Source organism: Lathyrus oleraceus, chromosome 7 (assembly GCF_024323335.1).
Source record: "Lathyrus oleraceus cultivar Zhongwan6 chromosome 7, CAAS_Psat_ZW6_1.0, whole genome shotgun sequence".
In the NCBI taxonomy this organism is placed as follows: Eukaryota; Viridiplantae; Streptophyta; class Magnoliopsida; order Fabales; family Fabaceae; genus Lathyrus; species Lathyrus oleraceus.
The window spans coordinates 381,719,857-381,733,158 of NC_066585.1; the positions used below are offsets into that span (position 1 = coordinate 381,719,857).

Below are 13,302 nucleotides of genomic sequence, written 5' to 3' on the forward strand. Positions count from 1 at the left end.
CAAATTTGATTTTAATTCGGAATTTAATTTTTGAGATTCAAATAGACTCTTGAGAATTAGTTTGATTTCGGGGAAAATATCTCATCGTTTTGTCTTTAGCAAATTAATTTTAAAAAAACATTCCTTTTAATTCCAAATTAATCTTGACATTCTTTTTTTATTATTATTAGAACTTCTTTGTTGGGCCATGTTAAACCAAATTCTGGGCCCATTTTCCACATCCAATCCACATCCCGATTTATCCAATTCCCATAACCATTTTGTAAATCCAATTCTTTAAAACCATTTTTCCTATCATTTTTTTTCAAACGAGAATGATCCAAATTCATATCCAACACAAACCAAAATACATCTACAATATATAAACCAATTATCCAAATTTCATATCCATTTACATCCACCAGTAGATACCAATACACACTCCAAACCATTATCCACTATAATCCCAAAGTCCATCCATATACCCAAGTAAGACAAAATGGAAAAAAAAGAAGAAATCAGTGGAGAAGAGCTAAAGCTGCAACATTATAAAGTGGCCAAAACGCAGGAAAGCACGTGCAATGAAGTAAGAAGCAAAAACTCAGAGTACATAGCAGGAAAAATCGCCAAGCTGCCGTCCAAGCCATAACGAACCATCAATAATTCATTGACTCTTCAGAATGAGTAGTAGTACATAATGGCAAGTTTAACATTCCACATAACCAACTAACGGCAATACAACAACTAACCAACCTTTCAAAAACGCCAATTGACATTGAAAACTCAGCATAACAAGACCTTCAAAGGCCAATGGTTCACAACCTGCACAATAGTTCATAAATCAAACAATAATCCATTAGTGGCGGACCTGCAAAGCAATGCTGAACAACAACCATACATCACCTCCATTTCAGCAATACAAGGCATGGCATCCCAAAGACTCATAATCATAACTGGCAAATAGAATTAACCAACCGACAACCAAAATCCCTAACCAACATCTAACTGAATTTCCAAATTGCAACTAACTTCAGAATAGAATCATAACAGATTCTAACCGAAAAATCCACTTCAACGCAACTATCAAAAGCCTACCTATAACTGTTTTCTTCTAAGAACTCTCAGGAGGGACCTTCATAATTTCTCAACCCGAAAATCAACCACCACTTCACCAGAATTTTTCCAACTCACTCAACCAAAAACCTCCCTTCACCATTTGAATAGCTTCCAAATGCAAAGAAACCAATTCCGCCCTATTAAAAATTTCTATAACAGAAGTAAGTAGAAAAGGTCATATAACTAAAAGTCCCTAACAAAAGAAAACTCCCAAACAGAACTATAAATTTCTAACCTCACAAATCCAAAACAGAATTAACTAACCCTGCCCAACAAGTAACAAACCTGACCGACTCCCGATTCAGTTAGTCTCCCATCCTCTATAAAATCGAGTCAGTATACCATTCAGCGGGGTCTCCTCCATTTTTCTGCAGAGCCCTCATCATTTCCTTCATTGTTTATCTCTGAACAAAATGAAGAACGACTGAAACTCTTTCAATCTTGAATTCATTCTCGTCACCTGCAAATCCAATTCTGGAGTTAGCAACAGAAAACGCAGGTACGCAAAGAGAGAGTATTCGATGCACAATTCCAATTACGGCATCCGTCACAACACACCACAACAATGCAAGGTCATCACCGAGAAAAGGGACTGTCTGCCAAAGTCTTCCATGATTCTGCAGAAATCAGAACTTGAGTACAGAAGAAGAAGAAGAAGTTCAGATTGAAGCCAGGGCAGAGGAATTCGATGCCTTTTCGTGTTTGAAGCTTTATTTTCGATGAGTTTCTTCACTTCGACTCTTTTTTGTCGACGCGTGCGTGCAGCGGAATCGACCAGAGTTTCGGTGATTTCAAGTTGTGAATCCACCAAAGTTCTGAATGGATTGATGAACGCAATCCTCGAAGGACGCAAACCACAAGTGAAGGTGGAAAACGTGATGCTTTGTGAGCTGAAGGTTGAACGCGACGATGATGTTGACGAAGCTTCAAATTGTCAAGCTGATAGAGAGAACACAACGTGGATATTCTGAGGCAAGAACCGCGAAGGCAACACCGATGGAGGAGCCGCGATTGAAGTTTTCGAGGAGACGCTTCTATGTTGTTAACGGCGTCTTCTCGAGCGGATGCTTCTTTCGGTCCTTCTGTGTTTGCTTGAAAATTTTACCTTGTACCCCTACAATTAATCTCATATCCCTACAAAAAATTTAAAAATTCTCATTTTATCCTTAATTGGTTTTAACCAATTTACCATTTCATTTTTACCATTCAATTGAAAATTGCAAAAATTACACTTTCACACCCCTCGCACCGGAACTCTTGCAAAAAGACTTCCGATATGTATTTTTTCAAACTTGAAGACTTTAGGAATGACTTCCGGAACACACAAAAAATCAAACCGGAACACTTAAGAATAGAGTTCCGGTTTAAATAAATAAAAAATTCAAAACCGGAACACTTTTTAAAAGAGTTCCGGTGAACAAATTTTGCATACCGGAACTCTTTGGGGAAGTGTTCCGGTATGTATTATGTGTGTTCCGGAAGTCTTTCTTTAAGTCTTCCGGTACGTTTTTTTTTTAATTTTTAATTTTTTTCTTTTTTTAATTTTAATTTTTTTTTTTTTGCAGAAATGGAAAATCTTTCCAAAATATGGGTAGATACTACTGATGCGTTTATGACGACGGAAAGATTTGGTACACGAGAAGAGGTTATCAGATGGATTAAAGAGGTTAGAATCGACAATAAAGTAACTGTTATTATCAATCGTTCAGATACTAAAACGGGGAAGAGAGGGAGAAGTAACAAAATAATATTTGGTTGTGATAAAGGTGGGAAACACAAGATTAGTGATAGTGGTACCCAAAGTGCGTCCAAGAAATGTGGATGTCCATTTGAAATCAGGTCGACTCCGGCGAAAGATGGATCTGGTTGGAAGATTGATGTAAAATGTGGGTTACATAATCCTGGTTTACCTGATAGATTAGAAGGTCATTTGTTTATTGGTAGGTTGACCACAGATGAGAAGCAACATGTCGCTGATTTGGCAAAGAGACATGTAGCACCTAGAAACATTTTGCTTTCCTTGCAAGACAAGTTTCATGAGAATGTCACTCGGATTACGCAAGTATACAAGCATAAGAGTGTGATAGAAAAAGAGATAAGAGGTCCAAGGAGTGAGATACAACATTTGTTTAAGCTTATTGAGGATGCAGGATATGTGTATTGGAGTAGAAAACAGGATGACTCGGAAGTGGTGAGAGAGATATTTTGGGCACATCCTGATTCAGTTAAGTTGTTGAATATATTTCCGATTGTGTTAGTTATGGATAGCACCTACAAGACAAACAAATATAGACAACCTTTGTTTGAAATTGTTGGCATGACATCGACTGAGTTGACTTTTGCTGTTGGATTTGCGTATATGGAGTCTGAGCAAACAGAGAATTTTTGCTGGGTATTGGAGAAATTAAAAGAGTTGTTTGTGAAGAAAGACATGTGTCCACAAGTGATTTTGACAGATAGAGATCTTGCTTTGATGAAAGCAATTGAAGTTGTGTTTCCCAACTCGATTAATTTGCTATGTAGATTTCACATTAACAAAAACGTTGGTGCCAAATGCAAACAACATGTGGTGAATGACCTGCAAAAGACGATAGACACGTTATGGATGGAAGTTGTCTGGGCTAGTGATGAGGTTGAGTATGGTCAGCGGTTGCATCAACTTGAGCAAGCATGTGTTGATTATAGTGGATTTATTAATTATGTGAAAGACACATGGTTGACTCCACATAGGCATAAATTTGTTGGAGCATGGATTAATCGAGTCCTACATTTGGGTAACACATCGACTAATCGGTACGTCTTATAATTTTGTATGTGTTATTTTTATATCTGATATTATTTTTATGTTTTTTTTATGTGTTATTTTGAATATCTGATATTTTTAATATTTGATATTTTCAATATCTAATGGTATTTTTTATATCTGATATTTTTAGGGTTGAATCTGCTCATTGGAAGTTAAAGCAGATGTTAGGAAACAGTATAGGTGACATGGTAAAATGTTGGGAAGCCATGAATAACAACTTGAGGTTACAACTGGGAAACATTAGAGCTTCATTTCAAAAGAGTTTTTACGAAGTTGAGCACGCGCACGTAAGTCCCTTTTATGGTTATTTGCGTGGTTCCGTATCTCGAGCTGCTTAGAGACGTATTGCTGAAGAGTTATTGAGAGTTGATTATGTTGGAACTAACAGGCAAATATGTGGTTGTACTCTTAGAGCATCTTATGGGTTACCTTGTGTTTGTGAGTTAGGAAGATACAGAGTAGGTGGTATACCGATACCCATTGATGTTGTTCATGTTCATTGGAGGAAACTAACTATGGAAGTTAAGTTAGAGATAGGTGAAGATCATGGATCAGAGGTGGATATGACGGCTGCAATGGATGAGTTGTGGAGACTGTAGGTGTTTAATTGGCTGCATTATATAGTAAAACACTAATGTCTTGACTGATGTCATAACATGTATGTGTGACTACATTGTAGTTACTGCAGGACTAGCTAACACAGGATTTATTGAATGTCAAACTGGATGTTGTGACACTCATACCTATTAACAGATACTAAGGAATAGAACAGCAGGAGTTCTGTTAGAACTTAGTATTTACTTGCAGTCTGGTTATCAAGGAAGAACCAGACCTGGCATAAGGCCTACTGACTGAATGTCAAACTGGATGTTATGACATTCATCATTGAAAGCAGCTGTTGAAGATTAGACAGAGTGGTGTTCTGTTATACTTCAGCATGTAACTTAGTTTGTTCTTCAAGAGAATAACAGAACTAACTTAAGGCCAAATGTGTAAATGTTAAGTTGGACACTTTGACATTTATTAATGTAAGCTGTTACTGTAGTATGGTCATTTTGATCATGTACAGGTCAGCAAAATTGTACAGTCTGTTTTCTGGAAAAACAGACTCAGCATATGGACCTTGATGTCAAGCTGAATGTCGTGACATTCATGCCTGACAGCATATGCTAAATTGTAGGTTGTTCAGTTTTCTGTTTCAGCTTTTTCTCAGGCTATTCTTCAGGGATTCAACAGCTGAGAGAAAATCCAGGAAATCAACAACCAAGCTACATTCAATGAACCTAACAAATAGCCTATTTGTTAGTAACCTAAATGTTGAATTTATGGGAACTTGAGTGACCTTAAATTCAGGAGAATACAGGTGCAAAAGCCCAGGTGCTGCAATATAAAAAGGAAGGCGTTCCTTCATTCAGTTTCGGGGATTTTGAGGCGTGAAGATTTTGTGTGTCCATCATACTTCACTGCTGTATTTTTGTGAGTCTAGTATTAGACGTATCTTGTAAGCCAAGCCATTATCAAGTAGATGATAGCTTTGGCATAGGGTGTTCATTGAGTTGTAAGTGTTGTGTCACTCAAAGCTTTTAAGCGTGAGTGCTGTGTATCTTGATTTAAGCTGTGAAGCATAATCAAGAGTTGTGTTTGAAGTGTGACTTCAAAGTATCTTTAATATCACTGAGGTGATTGAGGGGGAGTGAGTAGGAACTCTGATACCAATTGATGAGTTTGAAGTGCAGATGAACTGTCTTTTGATGAACTTGCTGCAGCCTATAAGAAGCTGTGTTCCACCAGTGCAGAGGTGCGTGCACAAGGAGAAAAGCAGAAGAAACTCATCAAGGAACTGGAAGATGAGAAACAAAAGCAACTGTTTGTCATAGAGGGTCTAAATGGTGAAATAGCCCTGCTGACCTCCAAGCTGAACCAGATGACTAAATCCATCAGAATGATGAATAAGGGAACTGACACCTTGGAAGAGATTCTCAAGGTGGGACAGCAATCTGGAACCAAATCTGGCCTAGGATTTGGGAAAAGATCCTCAACCGAACACAAACGCCCAAAGGCTAAAGTTCATAAGTACAAGCAGAAGTCAAATCCAATGTCTCAACATCGAGGATCTAGGATGAATGATCATCAGAAGAGGAAATACCAGGATTGGAGGTGTCACCACTGTGGTAGGCTTGGACATATAAAAGCCTTCTGCTACTGGATTCATGGTTTCCCTAACAGAGCCTCACATGTCATACCTAAGCATAAAACACATAAGCGATGTGTTCCCATTAAGAAGCAACTATGGCATGCTAGGATAGCACACACTGCCCTAAGGGCTTCTTCCAGAGAAGACTGGTACTTTGACAGTGGATGCTCAAGACATATGACTGGTATGGAAAATCTGCTGGTAGATATTCAACCTCACACTACCAGCTATGTGACTTTTGGTGATGGTGCCAAAGGAAAAATAAGAGGTGTGGGCAAACTGGACTGTTCTGGAGTGCCAAAACTGAACAATGTGCTGTTAGTAAGAGGACTAACTGCAAACCTCATCAGCATACGTCAGCTGTGTGATCAAGGTTTTCATGTTCAGTTTACTAAGGAGCTGTGCATTGTGACAAATGGTGACAATCAGGAAGTTATGAGAGGAACCAGGTCCAAAGACAATTGCTACCTGTGGGAACCTGAACTCTCTAACCTTTCCACAACATGCTCCTTAGCCAAGGAAGAACAGGAGGTGAAGCTGTGGCATAGAAGACTTGGACATCTCCACTTACGGGGAATGAAGAAGATCATATCCAAGGAAGCAGTCAGAGGAATTCCAAAGCTTCTGATTGATGAAGGAAGAGTCTGTGGAGAATGCCAGGTGGGCAAGCAAACCAAGATGTCACACCCGAAGCTGGGACATTCCACAACCTCCAGAGTTCTGGAACTGTTGCACATGGACCTAATGGGACCTATGTAGGTTGAAAGTCTTGGTGGGAAGAAGTATGCTTACGTGGTGGTTGATGACCATTCCAGATACACGTGGATAAGCTTCATCAGAGAGAAGTCAGATACATTTGATGTCTTCAAAGATCTGTGCATAAGACTTCAAAGGGAAAAGGACAGTTGTGTGGTCCGGATTAAAAGTGATCATGGTACGGAGTTCAAGAATTCCAAGTTTGATGAGTTTTGCTCGTCTGAAGGAATAAGCCATGAGTTCTCCTCTCCTATAACTCCTCAGCAGAATGGAATAGTTGAAAGAAAAAATAGAACTATTCAAGAATCTGCCAGAGCAATGATTCATGCAAAGAAGCTCCCTATGCACTTTTGGGCTGAAGCAATGAACACCGCGTGCTATGTTCACAACAGAGTCACCTTGAGAAAAGGAACCTCCTCCACTCTGTATGAAATATGGAAGGGCAGAAAACCCACTGTGAAGTACTTTCATATTTTTGGAAGTAAATGCTACATTCTCACAGATCGTGAACAGAGAAGGAAGCTAGATCCCAAAAGTGATGAAGGCGTATTTCTGGGATACTCCACTAACAGCAGAGCCTACAGAGTGTTCAACTACAGGACCAATGACCTGATGGAATCCATAAATGTCATTGTGGATGATAAAGAGGAAGGAACCGATGTCATGGAGGATGTTGAAACATTCCTTGACAGTCCAACTGACAGTCCAGTCAAGTCTGAAGAAGTACAGGAACCTCCTCCTGAATGTGAAGTAGAGGCACCCACCAAAGTGCCATCTATCAGAATTCAGAAAGACCACCCTAAAGATCTTATCATAGGGGATCCCACCAGTGGTGTAACTACAAGGTCAAGAGGAATAAACTCAAATTCCTGCTTTGTTTCCAAGGTTGAACCGAAGAATGTGAAAGAAGCCCTGACTGATGAATACTGGATCATTGCCATGCAAGAGGAACTCGAGCAGTTCACAAGGCATGAAGTATGGGAGCTGGTTCCAAGACCTGAAGGGTCCAACATCATTGGTACCAAGTGGATCTACAAAAACAAATCTGATGAGAAAGGAGTAATTACTAGAAATAAAGCAAGACTAGTAGCTCAAGGATACACTCAAGTTGAAGGGGTAGACTTTGATGAGACATTTGCTCCTGTGGCTAGACTTGAGTCCATCAGATTGCTGTTGGGGGTAGCATGCATCCTGAAGTTTAAGCTATTCCAAATGGATGTGAAGAGTGCATTCTTGAATGGCTACCTGAATGAAGAAGTCTATGTGGAACAACCCAAAGGGTTCTGTGATCCTAACCAACCTGAGCATGTATACAAGTTGAAGAAAGCCTTGTATGGGTTGAAGCAAGCACCCAGAGCTTGGTATGAAAGGTTAACCGAATTTCTGACCTCAAATGGATACAGAAAGGGTGGCATAGATAAAACCTTGTTTGTGAAGGATGAAGAAGGCAAAATCATGATAGCTCAAATCTATGTTGATGATATTGTCTTTGGTGGAATGTCAGAACAAATGGTTAAAAAATTTGTTCACCAGATGCAGTCTGAGTTTGAAATGAGTCTAGTGGGAGAACTGACCTATTTCCTTGGAATGCAAGTAAACCAAATGGAGGACTCTATGTTTCTCTCCCAAAGCAAGTATGCCAAGAACATAGTTAAGAAGTTTGGTATGGATAATGCCAGGCACAAGAGGACTCCTGCTCCCACTCATCAGAAGTTGACCAAAGATGATGGAGGGCCTAGTGTTGATCAATGCCTGTACAGAAGCATGATAGGTAGTCTGCTGTATCTGACTGCAAGTAGACCTGACATTTCTTATGCAGTTGGAGTGTGTGCCAGATACCAAGCAGAGCCCAAGGTGAGCCACTTGAATGAAGTCAAAAGGATTCTCAAGTACATCAATGGGACGTGTGACTATGGGATGCTGTATTCACATGGGTCTGAGCCTGTCCTATCTGGGTACTGTGATGCTGATTGGGCTGGAAGTGCTGATGACAGAAAAAGCACATCAGGTGGATGTTTCTTCTTAGGAGAAAACCTCATATCGTGGTTCAGCAAGAAGCAGAATTGTGTCTCTCTGTCCACTGCAGAGGCTGAATACATAGCTGCTGGAAGCAGTTGCTCCCAACTGGTTTGGATGAAACAGATGCTCACTGAGTACAATGTCTCTCAAAATGTCATGACATTGTTCTGTGATAATCTCAGTGCCATCAATATCTCCAAGAATCCCATCCAACACAGCAGGACCAAACATATTGACATTAGGCACCACTTCATCAGAGATCTGGTGGAAGACAAGGTGATCACTTTGGAACATGTAGCCACGGATCTTCAACTGGCTGACATATTTACAAAGGCTCTGGATGCTACTCAGTTTGAAAACTTAAGGAGCAAACTGGGAATATGTCTCTCTGAGACCTTATAGCAACCACTGATGTTGGGAATAAATTGTTTAATATCTCTGTCTATTAAACAATTTGTACTAAGTTATGATTGGTCACCAGATCATAGCTATGCTACTTGTAACAAGGGTGGATACAAGAGGGTAAGGAAACACCCTACTGTGAGAAGGCCAATGTACCTGCAGGAGTTCAAGGATGCTGTTCATGCAGGAGTGGTTCTGGATGTCAGAAACAAAATCAGGGCATCTGATATGGTGGTACCTACTGTAAAGCAAAAGTGGGTGATTACTTGATCGAAGCTGTGAAGCAAGATCAAGGGGATGTAAACTTGGTTGAAACTGCGAAGTAAAACCAAGTCTGGAACTCTGTCATTGTGCTCTGGCTATGTTGTTGGCTTTGGCAACATTTTTGACAAAAAGGGGGAGTAATAACCACCACTACCCCTGACAAACAGAGTGGGTCTCTACAACAGACTCTCATGACAGATCTGAAGATTCCCTCCCCTGCAGCAGCTGTGTGTTGAAGTTTATATTTAACTTCTGTTTTTGTGCTGCTGTGTGAAGTTTTTAACTAACTTCCATGTGTGTGAGTGTGCTGCCACTCTGAGTGTATTAGCTAGTATTTTTTCCTGCTAGGTGTGTGATTCCGCTGCTATGAACTCTGTTATGGGGATCAAAGTGTTTTAGCCAAAAATTTGCCAAAGGGGGAGTTTGTAGGTGTTTAATTGGCTGCATTATATGGTAAAACACTAATGTCTTGACTGATGTCATAACATGTATGTGTGACTACATTGTAGTTACTGCAGGACTAGCTAACACAGGATTTATTGAATGTCAAACTGGATGTTGTGTCACTCATACCTGTTAACAGATACTAAGGAATAGAACAGCAGGAGTTCTGTTAGAACTTAGTATTTACTTGCAGTCTGGTTATCAAGGAAGAACCAGACCTGGCATAAGGCCTACTGACTGAATGTCAAACTGGATGTTATGACATTCATCATTGAAAGCAGCTGTTGAAGATTAGACAGAGTGGTGTTCTGTTATATTTCAGCATGTAACTTAGTTTGTTCTTCAAGAGAATAACAGAACTAACTTAAGGCCAAATGTGTAAATGTTAAGTTGGACACTTTGACATTTATTAATGTAAGCTGTTACTGTAGTATGGTCATTTTGATCATGTACAGGTCAGCAAAATTGTACAGTCTGTTTTCTGGAAAAACAGACTCAGCATATGGACCTTGATGTCAAGCTGAATGTCGTGACATTCATGCCTGACAGCATATGCTAAATTGTAGGTTGTTCAGTTTTTTGTTTCAGCTTTTTCTCAGGCTATTCTTCAGGGATTCAACAGCTGAGAGAAAATCCAGGAAATCAACAACCAAGCTACATTCAATGAACCTAACAAATAGCCTATTTGTTAGTAACCTAAATGTTGAATTTATGGGAACTTGAGTGACCTTAAATTCAGGAGAATACAGGTGCAAAAGCCCAGGTGCTGCAATATAAAAAGGAAGGCGTTCCTTCATTCAGTTTCGGGGATTTTGAGGCGTGAAGATTTTGTGTGTCCATCATACTTCACTGCTGTATTTTTGTGAGTCTAGTATTAGACGTATCTTGTAAGCCAAGCCATTATCAAGTAGATGATAGCTTTGGCATAGGGTGTTCATTGAGTTGTAAGTGTTGTGTCACTCAAAGCTTTTAAGCGTGAGTGCTGTGTATCTTGATTTAAGTTGTGAAGCATAATCAAGAGTTGTGTTTGAAGTGTGACTTCAAAGTATCTTTAATATCACTGAGGTGATTGAGGGGGAGTGAGTAGGAACTCTGATCTTAGGTTAAGATTGAAATTGCATTGGGTAGGGATTAAGTGATAAGTTGTAAACGGGTGAGTTTAGCTTTGAATTGATACTACTAATAGTGGATTTCCTCCCTGGCTTGGTAGCCCCCAGATGTAGGTCATGTTGGACTGAACTGGGTGAACAATTACTTGTGTTATTTACTGCACTTACTGTTAAGTTTTGTATAATCCCTGTCTGTGCAGAATTGGATGTCATAACAACCAGTGTGACATCCAAAGTCTGATAACTAGAATTTCAGAGACGATTTAGGTTATTAGATGTTATTGGGAAAAGGGCATTAAGGAGTAGGGTATGTGAACTAGCATACCCAACAATGACAACATTGTGTCCACCACCTGAGAAAATAAAAACCAAAGGAGGAGTGAAGAAGAAAGGGAAAAAACCAGCAGATTATGATGTTTATAGGGACCCTTCGTATCATGAGTATGTTGATAAGGCATCTCAATCTTCACAAAGGCAATCTCAACCATCACAGACTTCGAAGAAGATGAAATTATCAAAGAAGCAACCACAATTCATTGTTCAATTTCCTAATCATATTAGGTCATACATTGAAGATGTAGTTAATGTTGAATCAGATGGTAATTGTGGATTTAGAGTCATTGCATCATTGCATGGATATGGTGAGGATGGTTGGCCAATGGTTCGCAGAGAGTTGGGGTTGGAAATAATAAACAAGGATAGGTCAACTTTGTATGACAAGTTATTTTCTAATCGGTTGTCAGCTGTGAGAGAATCTTTGATGATAGAATCGTTTGGTTCACAGCCACCTAAAAAATGGATGAGTCTACCAGATATGGGTTACTTGATAGCGAATCGTTATAATGTTGTACTTGTCTGTTTAGGCAATCCGTGCATCACTTTCTTTCCGATGACAAGTTCACATTCACCAAATGTCTCTATTTATTGCATTGGTTTTGTTAACCAGAATCATTGGGTTCAGGTACGTATTTATATGTCTAAATATTTTAATTATTTCAGTTAATATTTTATGTTATATGACTTAATCTTTTAATTATTTTACTTTATCAGGTTAACATGAAAGAGGGGTTTCCATTGCCACCGGTCACATTAGATTGGAAGAAATTTCGTTCTCATATAGCAACTACTTGGATGCTAGGATTTGCAGGACGTATGCAACATTGGCAATTACTTACACCTGTATTTGCATGATTATGTAATCAAAACATAAATATGTAATCAAAACATGAAATCTATATTATTATGTCTATTATATTCAAAGCTTAATACATATAATCAATGTGAACGAGAAATATGCAAAGCTTCAAATAAATCAGAAAACTGTGGATCTTCCTCTTCAGCATTAAGCTGTCTCAGATAGCGACGAATCAATGTAGATACACGAGCCCAATCAGGACCAGATGGTTCGGCGTCATATACAGGAACGGGTACCTCTCTAGGAGCGTCACGATGGGGAGGGACCAACCGTGGATGGGCAAGTGAAGTAGACATGCGACATCATCTAAAGTAATGCTCATTTCACCAAACGGCATGTGAAATGAAGATGTCTCTAGATGCCATCTTTCCACAAATGCAGAGACAAGATTTGTGTCTATCTTGTTCAGACTGGTTCTCTGCAGTGAAGCTAAACCGGATCTAGATACCCAACTCTCCATCTGTGGTGGAAGAGCCAATGGAACCCTAGAAGTCAACTTCAGTCCATGTCCGGCAACCTTCAACTCTTTCTTTGGTCCTCTTTCCTAAAAACAGTTAAAACACATATTAGAAAACAAATTATAAAATATTCAACTATTATTCATTTTCAAATATAGCCCGTTTACTTACCTCACCGAACCATATATGTCGAGCAACATGATGCTCGTACTTCACCAAAAGAGACGTATCGTACGGCCCTCCTGGATATCCAGTCGGCTCAGCTGCAGCTGCAGATGAAGATGCACCCCGGTCTAACGTGCGGACTGGAATCCGGCCATCTGCACCTCTTCTTCGAACCACTGCAAAAATAATGTTTAAAAAAATAATTAAAATTAAAAAAAAAGTACGTACCGGAACACTTCAAAGAAGAGTTCCGGTTAGTAAAAAACACAAAAAGCCTTCCGGAACACTTTCTTAAAGAGTTCCGGTATACATCATCCAAACCGGAAGTCTTTAAGAAAGTGTTCCGGTATACAAGTATACAAACCGGAAGGCTTTCTAAAAGACTTCCGGTTCAG

At 39.4% G+C, this 13,302-nt stretch overlaps 1 protein-coding gene and 1 long non-coding RNA gene across 5 annotated transcripts; one reads left to right on the top strand and one right to left on the bottom strand.

Annotated features, from left to right (window-relative positions):
* Positions 1 to 330: 330 nt before the first annotated feature.
* LOC127106853 (uncharacterized) lies at positions 331 to 2,194 on the bottom strand. Of its 4 annotated transcripts, XR_007795513.1 has the most exons (3): positions 1,654 to 2,194; positions 883 to 1,555; positions 331 to 801 (listed from the first exon to the last, which is right to left on the bottom strand). It is a non-coding gene; the product is annotated as an uncharacterized LOC127106853 (long non-coding RNA). The 4 variants fall into 4 exon arrangements; XR_007795515.1 differs by having other exon boundaries at positions 331 to 1,555; positions 1,676 to 2,194; XR_007795512.1 differs by having other exon boundaries at positions 331 to 1,555.
* A 9,553-nt stretch (positions 2,195 to 11,747) lies between these two features.
* Positions 11,748 to 12,280, top strand: LOC127103941 (uncharacterized). The gene is made up of 2 exons (XM_051041167.1): positions 11,748 to 12,050; positions 12,140 to 12,280. The coding sequence occupies exons 1-2, from the start codon at positions 11,748 to 11,750 to the stop codon at positions 12,278 to 12,280; spliced, it is 444 nt and encodes a 147-aa protein (XP_050897124.1).
* Positions 12,281 to 13,302: the final 1,022 nt, after the last annotated feature.